The sequence below is a fragment of the Mus pahari genome, chromosome 1 (assembly GCF_900095145.1).
Source record: "Mus pahari chromosome 1, PAHARI_EIJ_v1.1, whole genome shotgun sequence".
Lineage (NCBI taxonomy): Eukaryota > Metazoa > Chordata > Mammalia > Rodentia > Muridae > Mus > Mus pahari.
The window spans coordinates 17,992,011-18,005,000 of NC_034590.1; the positions used below are offsets into that span (position 1 = coordinate 17,992,011).

At 51.2% G+C, this 12,990-nt stretch overlaps 1 protein-coding gene across 2 annotated transcripts in view; it reads right to left on the minus strand.

Moving 5' to 3' along the window:
* Positions 1–4,529: 4,529 nt before the first annotated feature.
* Trpm4 (transient receptor potential cation channel subfamily M member 4) overlaps positions 4,530–12,990 on the minus strand; it is a 29,189-nt gene continuing 20,728 nt past the window's right edge. For both annotated transcript variants that reach the window (XM_021196008.2, XM_029545765.1), the window contains 9 exons: positions 11,317–11,736; positions 10,170–10,302; positions 9,625–9,799; positions 9,338–9,515; positions 6,499–6,704; positions 6,157–6,289; positions 6,003–6,075; positions 5,807–5,912; positions 4,530–4,864 (listed from right to left, as the gene is read on the minus strand). In XM_021196008.2, the coding sequence (XP_021051667.1) occupies positions 4,860–4,864; positions 5,807–5,912; positions 6,003–6,075; positions 6,157–6,289; positions 6,499–6,704; positions 9,338–9,515; positions 9,625–9,799; positions 10,170–10,302; positions 11,317–11,736 (1,429 nt within the window). In that variant the 3' untranslated portion in view covers positions 4,530–4,859. The remainder of the gene's footprint in view (positions 4,865–5,806; positions 5,913–6,002; positions 6,076–6,156; positions 6,290–6,498; positions 6,705–9,337; positions 9,516–9,624; positions 9,800–10,169; positions 10,303–11,316; positions 11,737–12,990) is intronic.

Here is a 12,990-nt window from a genome sequence, read left to right on the forward strand (position 1 = left end):
ATCTGGGATTAAAGGTGTGGTGGCACACACCTTTAATCTGGGCTACACCTTCTGCTGGGGACCATATAAGGACATTGGAAGAAGGGAGTCTGGCTCTTGTCGCTCTTCTGCCTGCTTGCCATGTGGGACTAAGCAACTGCTAGACCCTTGGACTTCCATTCACAGCTACTACTGAACCATTGTTGGAAATTGGACTGCAGACGGTAAGTCATCAATAAATTCCTTTACTATATAGAGACTATCCGTAAGTTCTGTGACTCTAGAGAACCCTGACTAATACAGACTCCATCAGTCACTGTGAGCTTCCTGCTCACCTGTGACATCATCACCACCACCTGCCCACTCAACATAGTCATGGGACACATCACTACACAGCCCTGGCTATCCTGGAACTCACTCAAAGTCACAGAGATCCTCCTGCCTCTGCCTCCTGAGTGCTGGGGTTAAAGACAGGTACTAGTTCCACCTAACTAGTCACTCCACTTTGTTTTAGGAGACGTGCATATTAAGCTGTGAACACCCTCAGCAAGCAGTACGGGCTAAGACCTAAAAGGTCTAATAATTTCAGTTCTGCAGGACTTATGGCCTTTATTGTATATTCACATTAGGTACAAATACACGTTAGCTTGTGGGCCAGGTGACTGGCCAAATTTATCCCAGTCAGTCCTTTGCTGATCTAGAGCCATGTGAGTTTAAGGAAAACTATGACTAAACCAAAGTGTGTGTGTGTGTGTGTGTGTGTGTGTGTGTGTGTGCGCGCGTGTGTGTGTGTTTTGGTATCGACTGAACTGAATGTCTTGTTCCTGCTCATTGGGCGACTCTAGGCACACCCCCAGCCCCTCATGAAGCTAATCTAGGCAGGAAATCGCTCCCTGAGTTACCTCCCCAGCCTTGTTGTTTTGTTGTTGTTATTTTAACTTTGAAACAGCTTCACTAAGTTGCCCAGGCTGACCCTTGAATTCATTCTATAGCCCAAAATAATCTGCCTGAGCCCCTGAGGGCTGTGACACCACAGGAGACTAAACCAACTTCTCTGTCAGGGTGTTCAATGCATAAAGGCACATCGGCCCCAAGAGACAATCGGCAGCGGGACCTGAAATTCTCAAGCGGTTTCTATAGCTCTCCCCCTGCTTTGGTCTGTTATTATGCAAAACACAGCCAAGAAGATATGAACTTTTCTGGGGGTGGCCACACGCATTAACAAATGGCATAAGCTGTGTGAACCCAGAATTGAGGCAAGTGGAGCTCCAGTCCTTCTCAGCTGAGTTTGACCAGTCTATTCCTGTTGCTGGTGGTGTTCAGATAGTGTAGAGAAACCTTCGATAGAGACTCTGGCGGCTACTGCCACCTAGTGGACACACCAGCCCTTACCACAGCCCCAACCAGTCATTCAAGGGGTGGGGTGTCTATGAATTGAGGTACCAGCAATGTGGGGGTGGGGTGAGGAGGTGGCTAAGATTTTATTCAAAGGGGCAAAGGGGTAGTTGCTGCTTTTTCATGCCAAACTGAGATATGACCTAATTGTGGGAGTGTGGCGAAGGTGTATGCCTATAATCCCAGCTTCTGGGTGGCTGAAGATGAAGAGTGATGAGTTAGAGGCCAGCCTTGGCTACATGGTAAGACGCTACATGGTAAGACCTTATCTCATAAATAAATAAAAATAAACAAACGTCCTGAAATAGTCCGAGGACTGGACAAGGTGAGTCCTTGAGCACAGAACTTACATTCAGCAGTCCCAGGCCTTGTAGTAGTCGGTTTTCCACTAACTACTCCTGAAACGGGGGTGTGAGACAGGGAAATCCAAGTCTCTGGGCTCCAGCCTGACCCTGCAAGGATCCCTGCAAGGATCCCTTGAGAGTGATAAAGGCCATTCTCCTACAGCATGTGCTCGCAGGTCCATCCGACAGGTGGCGCTGTTGTAATGGAAAGCGGCATCTTAAGGATTCCCTGAAGGGGAAGTCACCAAAGCTGCTTTTTCCTTCCTCTCTGTGGGGTTCCAGATTTTTCAGGTAACATGGGGGGGGGTGAGAGCAGTTCCTGATCTGGAGGATCCCCTGGTACCCAGGAAATAGAAGCCTCTGCGACAGCCTCTCATGCCACGCTTCCATGACAACGGAAAGCCGGGCGGTTCCACTGGCAGTCCTTTCCCACTGTGAACCTCATCAATTGGATTTGGGCGTTTCCCCTGCTATAGGCAAACCTATAGTCAGTAATTACAGCTTCAGCCACCAGCCAGGAGCATGGATCGTCTAGCGTGCTAGAACAGTGAAGATCGTGATGAACTTCCTTTGGGGGCCCCAGTAAGGGTGCCAGGGCAGCCCCTAGGACCCGCCTGCACTGGGAGAAGGATCCCGCTCGCTACCACAGGCTCACCCACCATCAGCCTCCAGCCTCAATATCATGTCCGCCCCTGTGGCCAACTTGGCCCAAGGAGGTATCATGAGCACTTTGCCAGGAGCACTCTACACTGCTGTTGCTATCCTGTCCCGAGCTCCCTGTACTTGGGTGTGAAATGTGTTCATGTGCTTGAACATTTGTTCTCCAACAGGTCGCATCCTTTGGGGAAATAGTGGAACTTTTGGTGATGAAAAGCTGAAGACAGGAAGTAGGTCATTGGAGGTGAGACTTTGATCCCTGTTTCTGGTGTCTCTCTGCTTCCTAGTAAGCCATGGCATGAACTGGCTAACACCACAGATTCAATATAACCGTCGTACCCCCACCACGGCGGACAATATTCCTTAAAATCATAAGCCAAAATAAACCTCCCCTCTGTTGCCTCTGCCTGTACTTCTGTAACCCATGCAGACCCGTGTTCCTCGTCACCCCCTCCACTTGTCTGACAGAAACCCCTGCTAGATCCTGGGCGGGGTACTCTCATCCCGACCAACAGAGCTCCCATTCTCCTATAGCAGGAAGCCACTCCTCACTAAACGTACCTGTTCATCAACACCGCCAGTTCTGGGTTTTGGGGGGTTTTTGTTTGTGTTTGTTTTGGTTTTGGGGTTTTTTTGTTTTTTGAGGCAGGGTTTCTCTGTATAGCCCTGGCTGTCCTGAAACTCACTCTGTAGACCAGGCTGCCCTCGAACTCAGAAATCCACCTGCCTCTGCCTCCCGAGTGCTGGGATTAAAGGCGTGCGCCACCACTGCCCGGCCAGGTCTGGGGTTTGATTTTGCCTTGCTTACAAGTTAGTCTAGTGTTGTGTTATAGATGAAGCCAAAAGGCACAAGATTCCAAGGTCAGAGATGGGGAGGGGGCTCGCCTTTTCACAGTTCAGAAAGTGGTGCTAACACATTAGCATTGGTTTCCCTGGACTCCACAGTTCCAAGGGATGTAGTAGACATTGAGGCTCCATGGGGTCCTGAACCAAACTCCTGGACTGAGTTTAAAGGATTCTTGCAAATAGATTCACTTGAATTTAGCCATCTGGAGTGACATTTCTGCTGGCAAGATATGCTGGTTCCTAGATCAAAAAAGGCTCAAGGGGTCTGGGGATCCAGCTAGAACAGATTCCTAGAGTCCAGAGAGAGATTAGAGAGCTCCTGTCTAGAATCCCCCCAGTGAAGGGCTGGGCCACCATTACATGGTGCTGGAAGATGCTTGCTGTAACCCAAGTTTGATCTCTGGGAGACACGTGGTAGAAGGAAAAACTTGCTCCCTAACTTGTCACTCTGTTCTTTATCCATACATGGTGGCATCAATACGTCCTACATATGCAGGAATACATATGCACAGGCACATACCCACACACGCCAACAAACACACACACACAATAAAAATGGAATCTTTAAACATCTAAATTCCTGGCACCCAAGAAAAATGGACCTGCACTCCAGGAAAAGTCGGATTTATGAACCAGACAACACAAGGCCAGCCACACAGAAGGCGAGATGTGTCAGTGAGTGCTAACAATAGCCCCTTCTTACTGCCACCATGGTGGCCGTTTGGGTTGGTGGAATGGACGCAGGATTTCTAGGGAGAGTCTGGTTGCACGTTTGGCCGTGTTCCAACATGACTCTACGCCCAGAGAGGCCCCGGAGCTGGAACCCCTCCAGTCTGGAGGATGTTGTGTCGGCTGCTGGTGGCTTTCTCACTATTTAACTAATAATCGCTGTCAGTTCAGCCTTGTCATTACCGGCTTAGTTTGTTATGGGTTATTTAGTTAAATTGCAATGTATAATGATGCGGATTTGCCTCCACCCCCGTGTGAGTGTGGCCTGCAATTTTCCACTAATTAGACTTTTTAAAGACACATACGCATTTACCTACTCAAATCTGCATCATCTGCTTGTATATTGCCAGAGCAGATGACAGCAGCGCCCACCCTCCTCCGGGACCGGCTCTCTTATTATCATCCTGTTATGTTCCCATGGGAAAGCAGAAAGCGGCAGGGGCTCAGATGGCCCCCGGTCTCCAGGGAAAGCCACCCAGAGGCTCTGGGTCTAAGTGGGCAGCTGTAGTGGTCTTGGGGAAGGACAGACTCCCAACATCTTCACCCACCTGCTCCACAGGAGCCAAGCATGTGCTAAAATCCTCATCAAATGATTTTATTTCCCCATTGTGGGGAAGCTGTGCGTAGGGTCTGTGGTTCCTGCACCCCAGGACCCTCCGGCCTCCTCTGCTGTGGCTGGGCCCACAAAGAGGCCAACTTTGCCAGCTCAGAGCTTGATCCACCCAAGGTGAGGCTGCTCCGGGAAGGGGTCCCTGCCATGATACTCGCAGTGTGTCGGGACAGCAACCCATGAGCATGGGGTCCGTGGTGAGGATAAGGCCACCAGTTGTGTCGCTTGAGGCAGACTGGGCCCAGCTCTAGGAATGAACCCTCTCTGGATTCAAACACCTAGACGTCCACCAGGAACACTCAGTCTGGAAGAGACGGAGAGGACAGCGGGTGATGAGTTCCAGGAAATGAGAGAGTAGCCAAAAGAAGCAGTGTGGGGACACAGTCAGTGGGCAAAGCGCCTGTCACACAAGCAGGAGACCTGAGCTCAGACTGCGCCCTGGTTAAGCTCTGTCAACCCGAGCCATCTGAGAGGAAGAACCTCAATTGTTTAGATCAAATTGACCTGTGGACATATCTGTGGGGGATTATCTTGATTGCCAATTGGTGTAGGAAGGCCCAGGCCACTGTGGGCAACCCCATTTCCTGGGGTGTGGAGTCCTGCACTGTCTGCTGAAGCTGGCTGGACGGAAGGCGCTGTGGTCCAGCGAACAGTGTTGTTCGTGGCTTCTGGTGCATTTCTTTAGCTGTGAGCTTTCTGGTTATAGGTGAGAATGTTCAAGCTCTCTCCCTGTCTCCCTCACTGACGGACTGTAACCTGGAAGTATAAGCCGAGTAAATCCTTCACCCCCTAAGGTGCTTTTGGTTTTTTTGTATTTTATCCTAGCAACAGATATGAAACCAGATCAGGCACACAGCACCCATATTTAAAAGGGGGGTCACCTATGTTAACAAAAAAAGGGTAGGAGAGACACTGGCACCCTAGGGTGAACACAGGACCCACTTCAAAAGCCAGGGGAGTGGGGCAGATACAGATGGATTTCCCAAAGCCACTGGAGACACCTGGGCCTAGGGATAGGTCCCGTTTCAAGGAACTACAGGGGGGGGGGCAGACAGACAGACAGACAGACAAAGTGAAAAGGGAGGTGGAGACATCAACCCTGGCCTTCACAGGCGCATACACTCACGCCAGCTAAGCACATCCCCACACAAGCAGACAACAGAGCCTTCAGCAGACCATGCAAGGGACCCAAGGACATCGGGAAGGCACACGGGGATGTCTTGCAGAAGCCCAGGACCACACTGACCTTTGGGCCCAGGGGGGCTCGGAGGGGGTGGGGCCCCTGGAGGCAGCAAGGCAGAGTGGCTAAGGGCCTCAGCCATCCAAGTCAGGACTCGAGAACAATGCTGGACCTGGGAAGACAGGAGTAAGTCAAGGCCGGAGCAGGGAAGCAGGGGGTCCCAGCCCTGCCAGCCCATGCCCCGCCACGCCCAAGGCCTCACCTCTCTCTCCAGCCCCCTCAGACGCCGATCGTACTCTCTGATCTGTCCCAGCTGCTTCAGTGCAGTGTCCACCCTACAAAGAGAGAGCATTCTCCCAGCTGAAGACACAACGTCCCACCTGCAGACGCTGCCCACAGCAGGACCCCCGCCTCACTTCTGAGACGTGCGTTTCAGACGCTCCGAGTCACTGTCTCGCTTGTCCCGAGCTTGGGCCAACAGGAAGTTCTCTTTGTGCACAGACTCCCAAGTCAGCAGCTGGCGCTCTGCTTCCTTAGAGAGACGGACAACTGCAGGGCCAAGTCCCAGGAATCAAAGGGCAGGACCACTTGGGAACTTGTCCCCTCCCCAAAGCCACCAAATTCCTCATGCCTCGTCCCCAGATGGGTGCAGATCCTGACACCCTCCCTGAACCCCACCCACCTGCTTTTCTTCTCCCCTCCCCAAACGCCACCCCCCCCCCAGCCCCACTCCCATGCAGACCAAGCTCCATTCTCACGGAAGTTCTCGAAGACTGGGGAGTCGGGCAAGTTAGCCCTACGACACCTGCGACACCTGCGCAGCCACCTGATGAGGAGGCGCACATGAGAGATGATGATGAGGGGTGGGGCCAGGGCAGGCCGCGAATGGAATTCCCGGATGAGGCTGTAGCGCTGTGCCTTCCAGTAGAGGTCGCTGTTGCCGTGCACTTTGCTGAAAGTGTAGCTGTGGAGGCCAGAGGTCAAGAGTCACGGGAGGCCAATAAAGGACCCTGATCATAGGACTGGATTAGGCTTCGAGATAAAGTAGTCAGAGACCGCTCAGCGGTTAAGAGCACGTGGCACCCGCAGAGGACTCACATTCAGTTCTCAGCACTAATATGGAAGCTCTCCAAAAGATCAGTGCCTCCTGGTCTCTACCAGCACTGTACTCATGTGGTATACATGCATGCATACATACATACATACATACATACATACATACATACATACATGCTGGCAAACACTCATACACACACAATAAAAATCAAAATGTTATATGCAAGAGCCGTGGAGCCCAGAGGAGGCTGTGAGATCCTGCAGTCATTAGTGAGTCCCGCTGTGTGGGCTCTAGGGTCTCTGGTCCTCCCGATTGAGCTACGAGTGCTCTTAGCTGTGGAGCCACCTCTCCAGCACCAGTGCTTGTTTATTTGATGCTTGCCTGTGAACATGTTTGTATATGGACAGGTGCATGTGTGTGTGCACACATGTGTATGCACGTGCATGTGCACGTGATACTGTGATCTTCAGCATGCTCTCTCTCTCTGGGCAGAAGCTCGCTGCTTAGAATAGACCAGTGATCCTCAGAGATTCTCTGGTCCCTGTCTTTCCAGGACTGGGATTACAATAATCCAACAATGGATGAAAAGGCTGCACAGATTCCCGGCTTCAAGCTGAGGTCCTTGAGCTTGCAAGACAAGTGCTTTACTGACTGAGCCACGCCCACTCCACCCCCCACCACCACCCCCCACCCGCCATCCTGACTTTGATGTTTTCAAAATTATACAATGGGTACTTGGTAGTTATCGTTGTTTGTTTTTGGTTTTTTTTTTTTTTGAGATAGAGTTTCTCTGTGTAGCCCTGAGTGTCCTGGAACTCACTTTGTAGACCAGGCTGGCCTTGAACTCAGAAATTCACTGGCCTCTGCCTCCCAAGTGCTAGGATTAAAGGCGTGCGCCATCACTGCCTGGCTTTTCTTTCTTTTTTTTTTTTTTTTTTTTTTTTTAAGGTTTATTTATTTTAACATGTACAGCTATTTTGCCTACATGTATGTCTGTGCATATTACCCACAAAGGCCAGAAGAGGATGTCAGATCTCCTGGAACTGGGATTACAGGCAGTTGTGAGCTTCCACGTGAGTGGGAATTGATCCCGTGTCCTCTATAAAAGCAGCCAGTGACCCTAACCACTGAACCATCTCTCCAGCCCCTGTTTGATTTTGATATAGGGTTTCATGTACCCCAGGCTTCTGACCTTCCAAGTGCTGGGACAAGCTTGTACCACACCATCCTGAGCCCAGCTGGTTTCTAGCAAGGACTTTACGCCCAGTGTCTTTAATGCACACTCTCCCGAATGGACACAAAGACTGAGGTAGGGCCTGTTCTCACACTGTGAACTAAATTAACTCCAAATGGGCCAATGATCTATAGATAAGAGCTAAAACCCAAAATTAACTCTTAAGTCTCCAGACTGTGGAGTTTAGACTCACCCTCTGTATGGGGTTGTAAAATGTGTGTGGGGGGTATTTTTTTTCCTTTTAATATTTCCTATTCTTACAAATAGTAACCAGTTCTCTTATCTCCCTGCCAGCCCTCCTCCTAGTTTCCAGCCCCTCCCCTTCACACGTTTCTCCTAACTGATCCACCCTCAGCTGGGGACAGTCCCTTCTCCCAGTTTTCCCAATACTAGCAGCTCCAAACTCTAACAACTGCTTCAGCCTATCTTCTCAGCTCAGCTTCTCCTGGCTCAACTGTCTCCAACTGTCTTCTCTTCTCATCCTGGGAGCCCAAGCCCTTTCCCGGCCTCAGCTGGCCTCTTCTATCCCCTCCCGTTCCCAGAAATCCAAGAGGCAATCAACACTGAAGGCCCTGGCATCAGGCAATTCTAACAGCTATGAGCTCTTTTGTTTGTTTGTTTGTTTGTTTGTTTTTCTTTCTGTTTTCCGGACAGGGTTTCTCTGTGTACTCTGGTTGTCCTGAAACTCACTCTGTAGTCCAGACTGAGCTGGAACTCAGAGATCTGTCTTCCAAGTGCTAGGATTAAAGGCCTGACCTCAGCTAAGAAATCTTAAAGAACCAATTAACTAGCAACTAGGAAGCCTTTGAAGGACCAGACACAAAACAAATCACAGTATATGGGACAAGAGCAAGAGTATAAGCAACAGAAAACAAAAACAAACAAACAAACAAACAAACAACCCGACTGGAGAGATGGCTCAGCTAAGGTTAAGAGCACTGGCTGCTCTTGCAAAAGGATCCAGATTCAGTTCCCAGCATCTACTCGGTAACTCCAGTCCCAGAGAATCTAATGCCCTCCTTCTGACCTCCATAGGCACTTCCCACGCACATGGTACACATACATACATGCAGGCAAAACATTCATGCACATGAATAAAACAAACTGCAAACAAGTCACTAAAGTGGGCTTCATCAAAAGAAGAAGCGTTTAGCGTCCTTGGAGGCACGCAAGTGATCCCAGGGCTCAGAGGTAGAGGCAAGATTACCCGAATTTCCAAGACACTGCCTCAGAGATGTCAAAACAGTAGCAACAAGCCTCAAAGTCCAAGTAAGGGGGAAGCTCCGGGCGGCGAGGCCAGGCTCACCTGAACATGGCAATGAGCAGATTGAGCAGCAGGATGTTGGCCACCAGCAAGAAGACGACGAGGAGCAGCACCACCAGCCAGTTGGCATACTGGGACACACAGGAGCCCGCGACGGGCCCCTCCGGATGAGCCCAGGAACCCCGCTCCATAGAGCAGTTACCTGGATTCATGAGGGCCACTGCAAAAGGAACAGCGGGTGTGAGCAGAGAAAGGCAGGGAGAGGGGAGGAGATGGGAGACAAGAGACACAGTCAGAGACCCAGACTCAGCTGGAGAGCCCTTTCCTACCGTCCATTTCCTCCTGGGGAATTTGTCCGAAGATCTGCAGGTAAGGTCGGTAGAAGACCCTGCGCAGGATACTCGACAGACTGCGGTCCTGGGGCCTCAGGATCCCCTCGGTGGCTACCCCATAAGCTACAAGCCACACGCAAAGGAAGAACAGGAAGAAGAATACATCCTTCATCTGGAAGCAGAGGAAGGTGTGGGTGAAATGACCCGGCCCTTTGCTCCCTGGCTCCGCCCCTTCCCGGAACACCTACTCCAGCTGGCTACTCTCCCTGCCTTAGACACAGCATCCTCAAAGGCCCGTCCCTTTCTGTCCTGCCTGCCCACCGCAGAAGCCCTCCCCTTCCTCCCAACCCCTCTCCCGCCCTGGCCACATTCAGGTCCACTTCCAGTCACTAAAAGGCAAGGCCCTCCCTTTCAGACTCCACTCCCCCAACCCCTCCCCATGTCTTCCCTCTAGATTCTGCCCTTCACCCCTGGCTCCACCCCCTGCACTCCAGGTCCCATTCTCTCCCACCTTGCTCTCTGCCCCTCCTCCTCAGACTCACCATCTTGCTCACGATGACAATCTTGGGCCCCAGCTGTTTGTTCACTGTGAAGATGTGCAGCAGGCGCAGTGTGAAGACCATGAAGTCAAGGCAGAGGACGGTGCGTCCCAAGTCAAACAGCCCAGGGGTCAGCCTGAGGAGTGTGGGGGGAGACAGCACAGCTCAGATCGGGGGTGGCTCCTCAGACGAAGCTGAGGCCTCACAGGGAAGAGGCAGGGACCCTCTGATCAGCTTTCTCTGGTCTCAGTATGGGTGGATGGCCTTCTAAGAATCGTGTTTGGAATGTACCATGCCGCGCGCCTGTCATCCAAGTTCCGAGGAGGCCAGGGAAGAAGGATGTCTGGGAATTCCAAACAGGCCTGCCTGGGCTACAGAGTGAGACCCTGTTTCCCTCAAAGGAGGAGGGGACCCCTAAAATATGGAGTGGTCAGAGGTGCATAAATGAAAACATTTACAGGCTGCGGACTGACAGAGGTTGTAAGTCTGATTTGAATGACAGCTTGAGGTTACAAAACACCAGGTATTGCCTAGCACGTCCTCATGGGGGCGCTCACAGCCACCGCTCCCAGGCAGGCAGGCAATGGGGCCAGCTATTTAGACAGAAATCTGCGGATGAAACCGATCCACCCGGCCTTTGACCCCACGCGCTTTACACCGGGGACGCGACTTTTTTGTTGTTGTTGTTGCAATAACCTAAGTGTGGATCTGGAGGGCACCGGTTTAAAGGAGGACAAGCCAATTATACTGGAGGTGACGGTGTTTCTTCCTCCCGAGATGCAAAGATTTGTCAGCCCTTGGAAAAAGGTGCTTGATAAAATGTATCCAATATACCCTTGACAGTGGCTTTCCTGCAATCGGCAGGGCCGTGGCCCTGTCTTCTCAGATGATACATCACACTAAAGAAAGCCTGGGACAAGCAGAAATATTAGTTCACTAAGTCCACTTATCTCCCTTCTGTTTGGATAAATTATTCATACCAAGTTACTGTTTCAAAGTCACGTGGACTGGAGGAAATCTACCCCTTGGTAGGCCAGCTGAGGACCGCTTCAGTAAAGGGGGAAGGGGTGACTGTCCATCACCCAGGGTACTCCGCCACTGACTCTCACTGGGGGATTCTAGGCAGGGGCCCTGCCAGTCCCTCACTCACCTACAGCCTACGCCCAGCAGGAAGCAGGTGAGTGCCAGCAGGTCGCACTGGTTCCAGGCATCTGAGAGGTAGAGGTGCAGCCGATGGCGCAGGGGAGCTTTGCCGGGACCAGGTCCCCCGCTGGCCAGGCTACCCCAGCCACCGCCCAGGCCCTGGCGCAGCTCCTCGCACAGCAAGGTGAAGGCCCAGAAGTACAGCAGCAGCTCGAAGCCACCCGGCTTTGTGGGCTGGAACTCCACCAGCAACACGTGGGCAAATAGCAGCAGGAACAGCAGGTAACTGACCACGTTACCCAGGAAGGCGGTCACTGGGGCGCCCCAGAAGTGCGACCAGCTCTCAGAGAAACCACAGCAGAGGGCACGTCCTGGCTGCCGCCGACGTCGCCTCTCAAGGGCCACCTTTGCCGAGGGTTCCGCAGTCCTGCAAGACAGCGAGCTTCAGGGACCACTGAGCCTGGACTGGCTGCCCACCTTGCAGTCTAACTTCCACACTGTCCCACTTTGGACTCTGGGAACCTGAAGACACAGCCAATCCCTTTGAGACTGAGGCAGGAGAACTGCTTCAAGTTCCAGGCCAGCTGATATACAGAAGTGAGGGAGGAAGGAACGTAAAACATGGGATGAGGATTCATTACACTTCGAGAGCTGAGGCAAGAGGACTGCCAGGTGTTTGATGCTAGCCTGAAGAAACACAACAAACATCAAAGAAAGAAACAAAACCGAGCATAAACCCAGCATGGTTTGTCCCAGCAGAGGCAGAAGGATCCCTGCAAGGCAGCTCCAAGCTATCCAAGGATATAGAGAGAAACCTTATGCCAAACAAACAAACAAAAAACCAAAACCAGTCCACACACCAACAACAAACCACTGAGCACAATAAATGTCTTTAAAACTGACCAGAAGGGGCTGGTGAGATGGCTCAGTGGGTAAAAGCACCCGACTGTTCTTCCAAAGATCCGGAGTTCAAATCCCAGCAACCACATGGTGGCTCGTAACCATCTGTAACAAGATCTGACTCCCTCTTCTGGAGTGTCTGAAGACAGCTACAGTGTACTTACATATAATACATAAATAAATCTTAAAAAAAAAAAAAAAACTGACCAGAAGGGCTGGAGTGATGGCTCAGTGATTAAGAGCCCTGACTGCTCTTCCGAAGGTCCTGAGTTCAAATCCCAGCAACCACATGGTGGCTCACAACCATCCATAACAAGATCTGACTCCCTCTTCTAGAGTGTCTGAAGACAGCTGCAGTGTACTTACATATAATAAATAAATAAAATCTTAAAAAAAAAAACAACTGACCAGAAACAACCAGGATGTTCCAGGAGCCCTGGAGTGCTTTAGATCTTAAACCACATGAAAAGGTGGGGGCTGTGAGCTTTGCTGGGGTCCATCTACTTCCTCCTGGTCAAAAGACTAGAATGTGAGCTATACTGAGGGGAACCCGGCAGGTGTCCATGCAGGCCGTGACCCTCGAACTGATGACACTGAAAAGCCAGTGAGGACTGACTGCTGATTCGAAGAGTCTAACACTAGGGCCACTGTCAGCGGATTTCTGAGTTCGAGGCCAGCCTGGTCTACAGAGTGAGTTCCAGGATAGCCAGGGCTATACAGAGAAACCCTCTCTCTCTCTCTCAAAAAAAAAAAAAAAAAAAAAAAAAAAACCAACAACAAC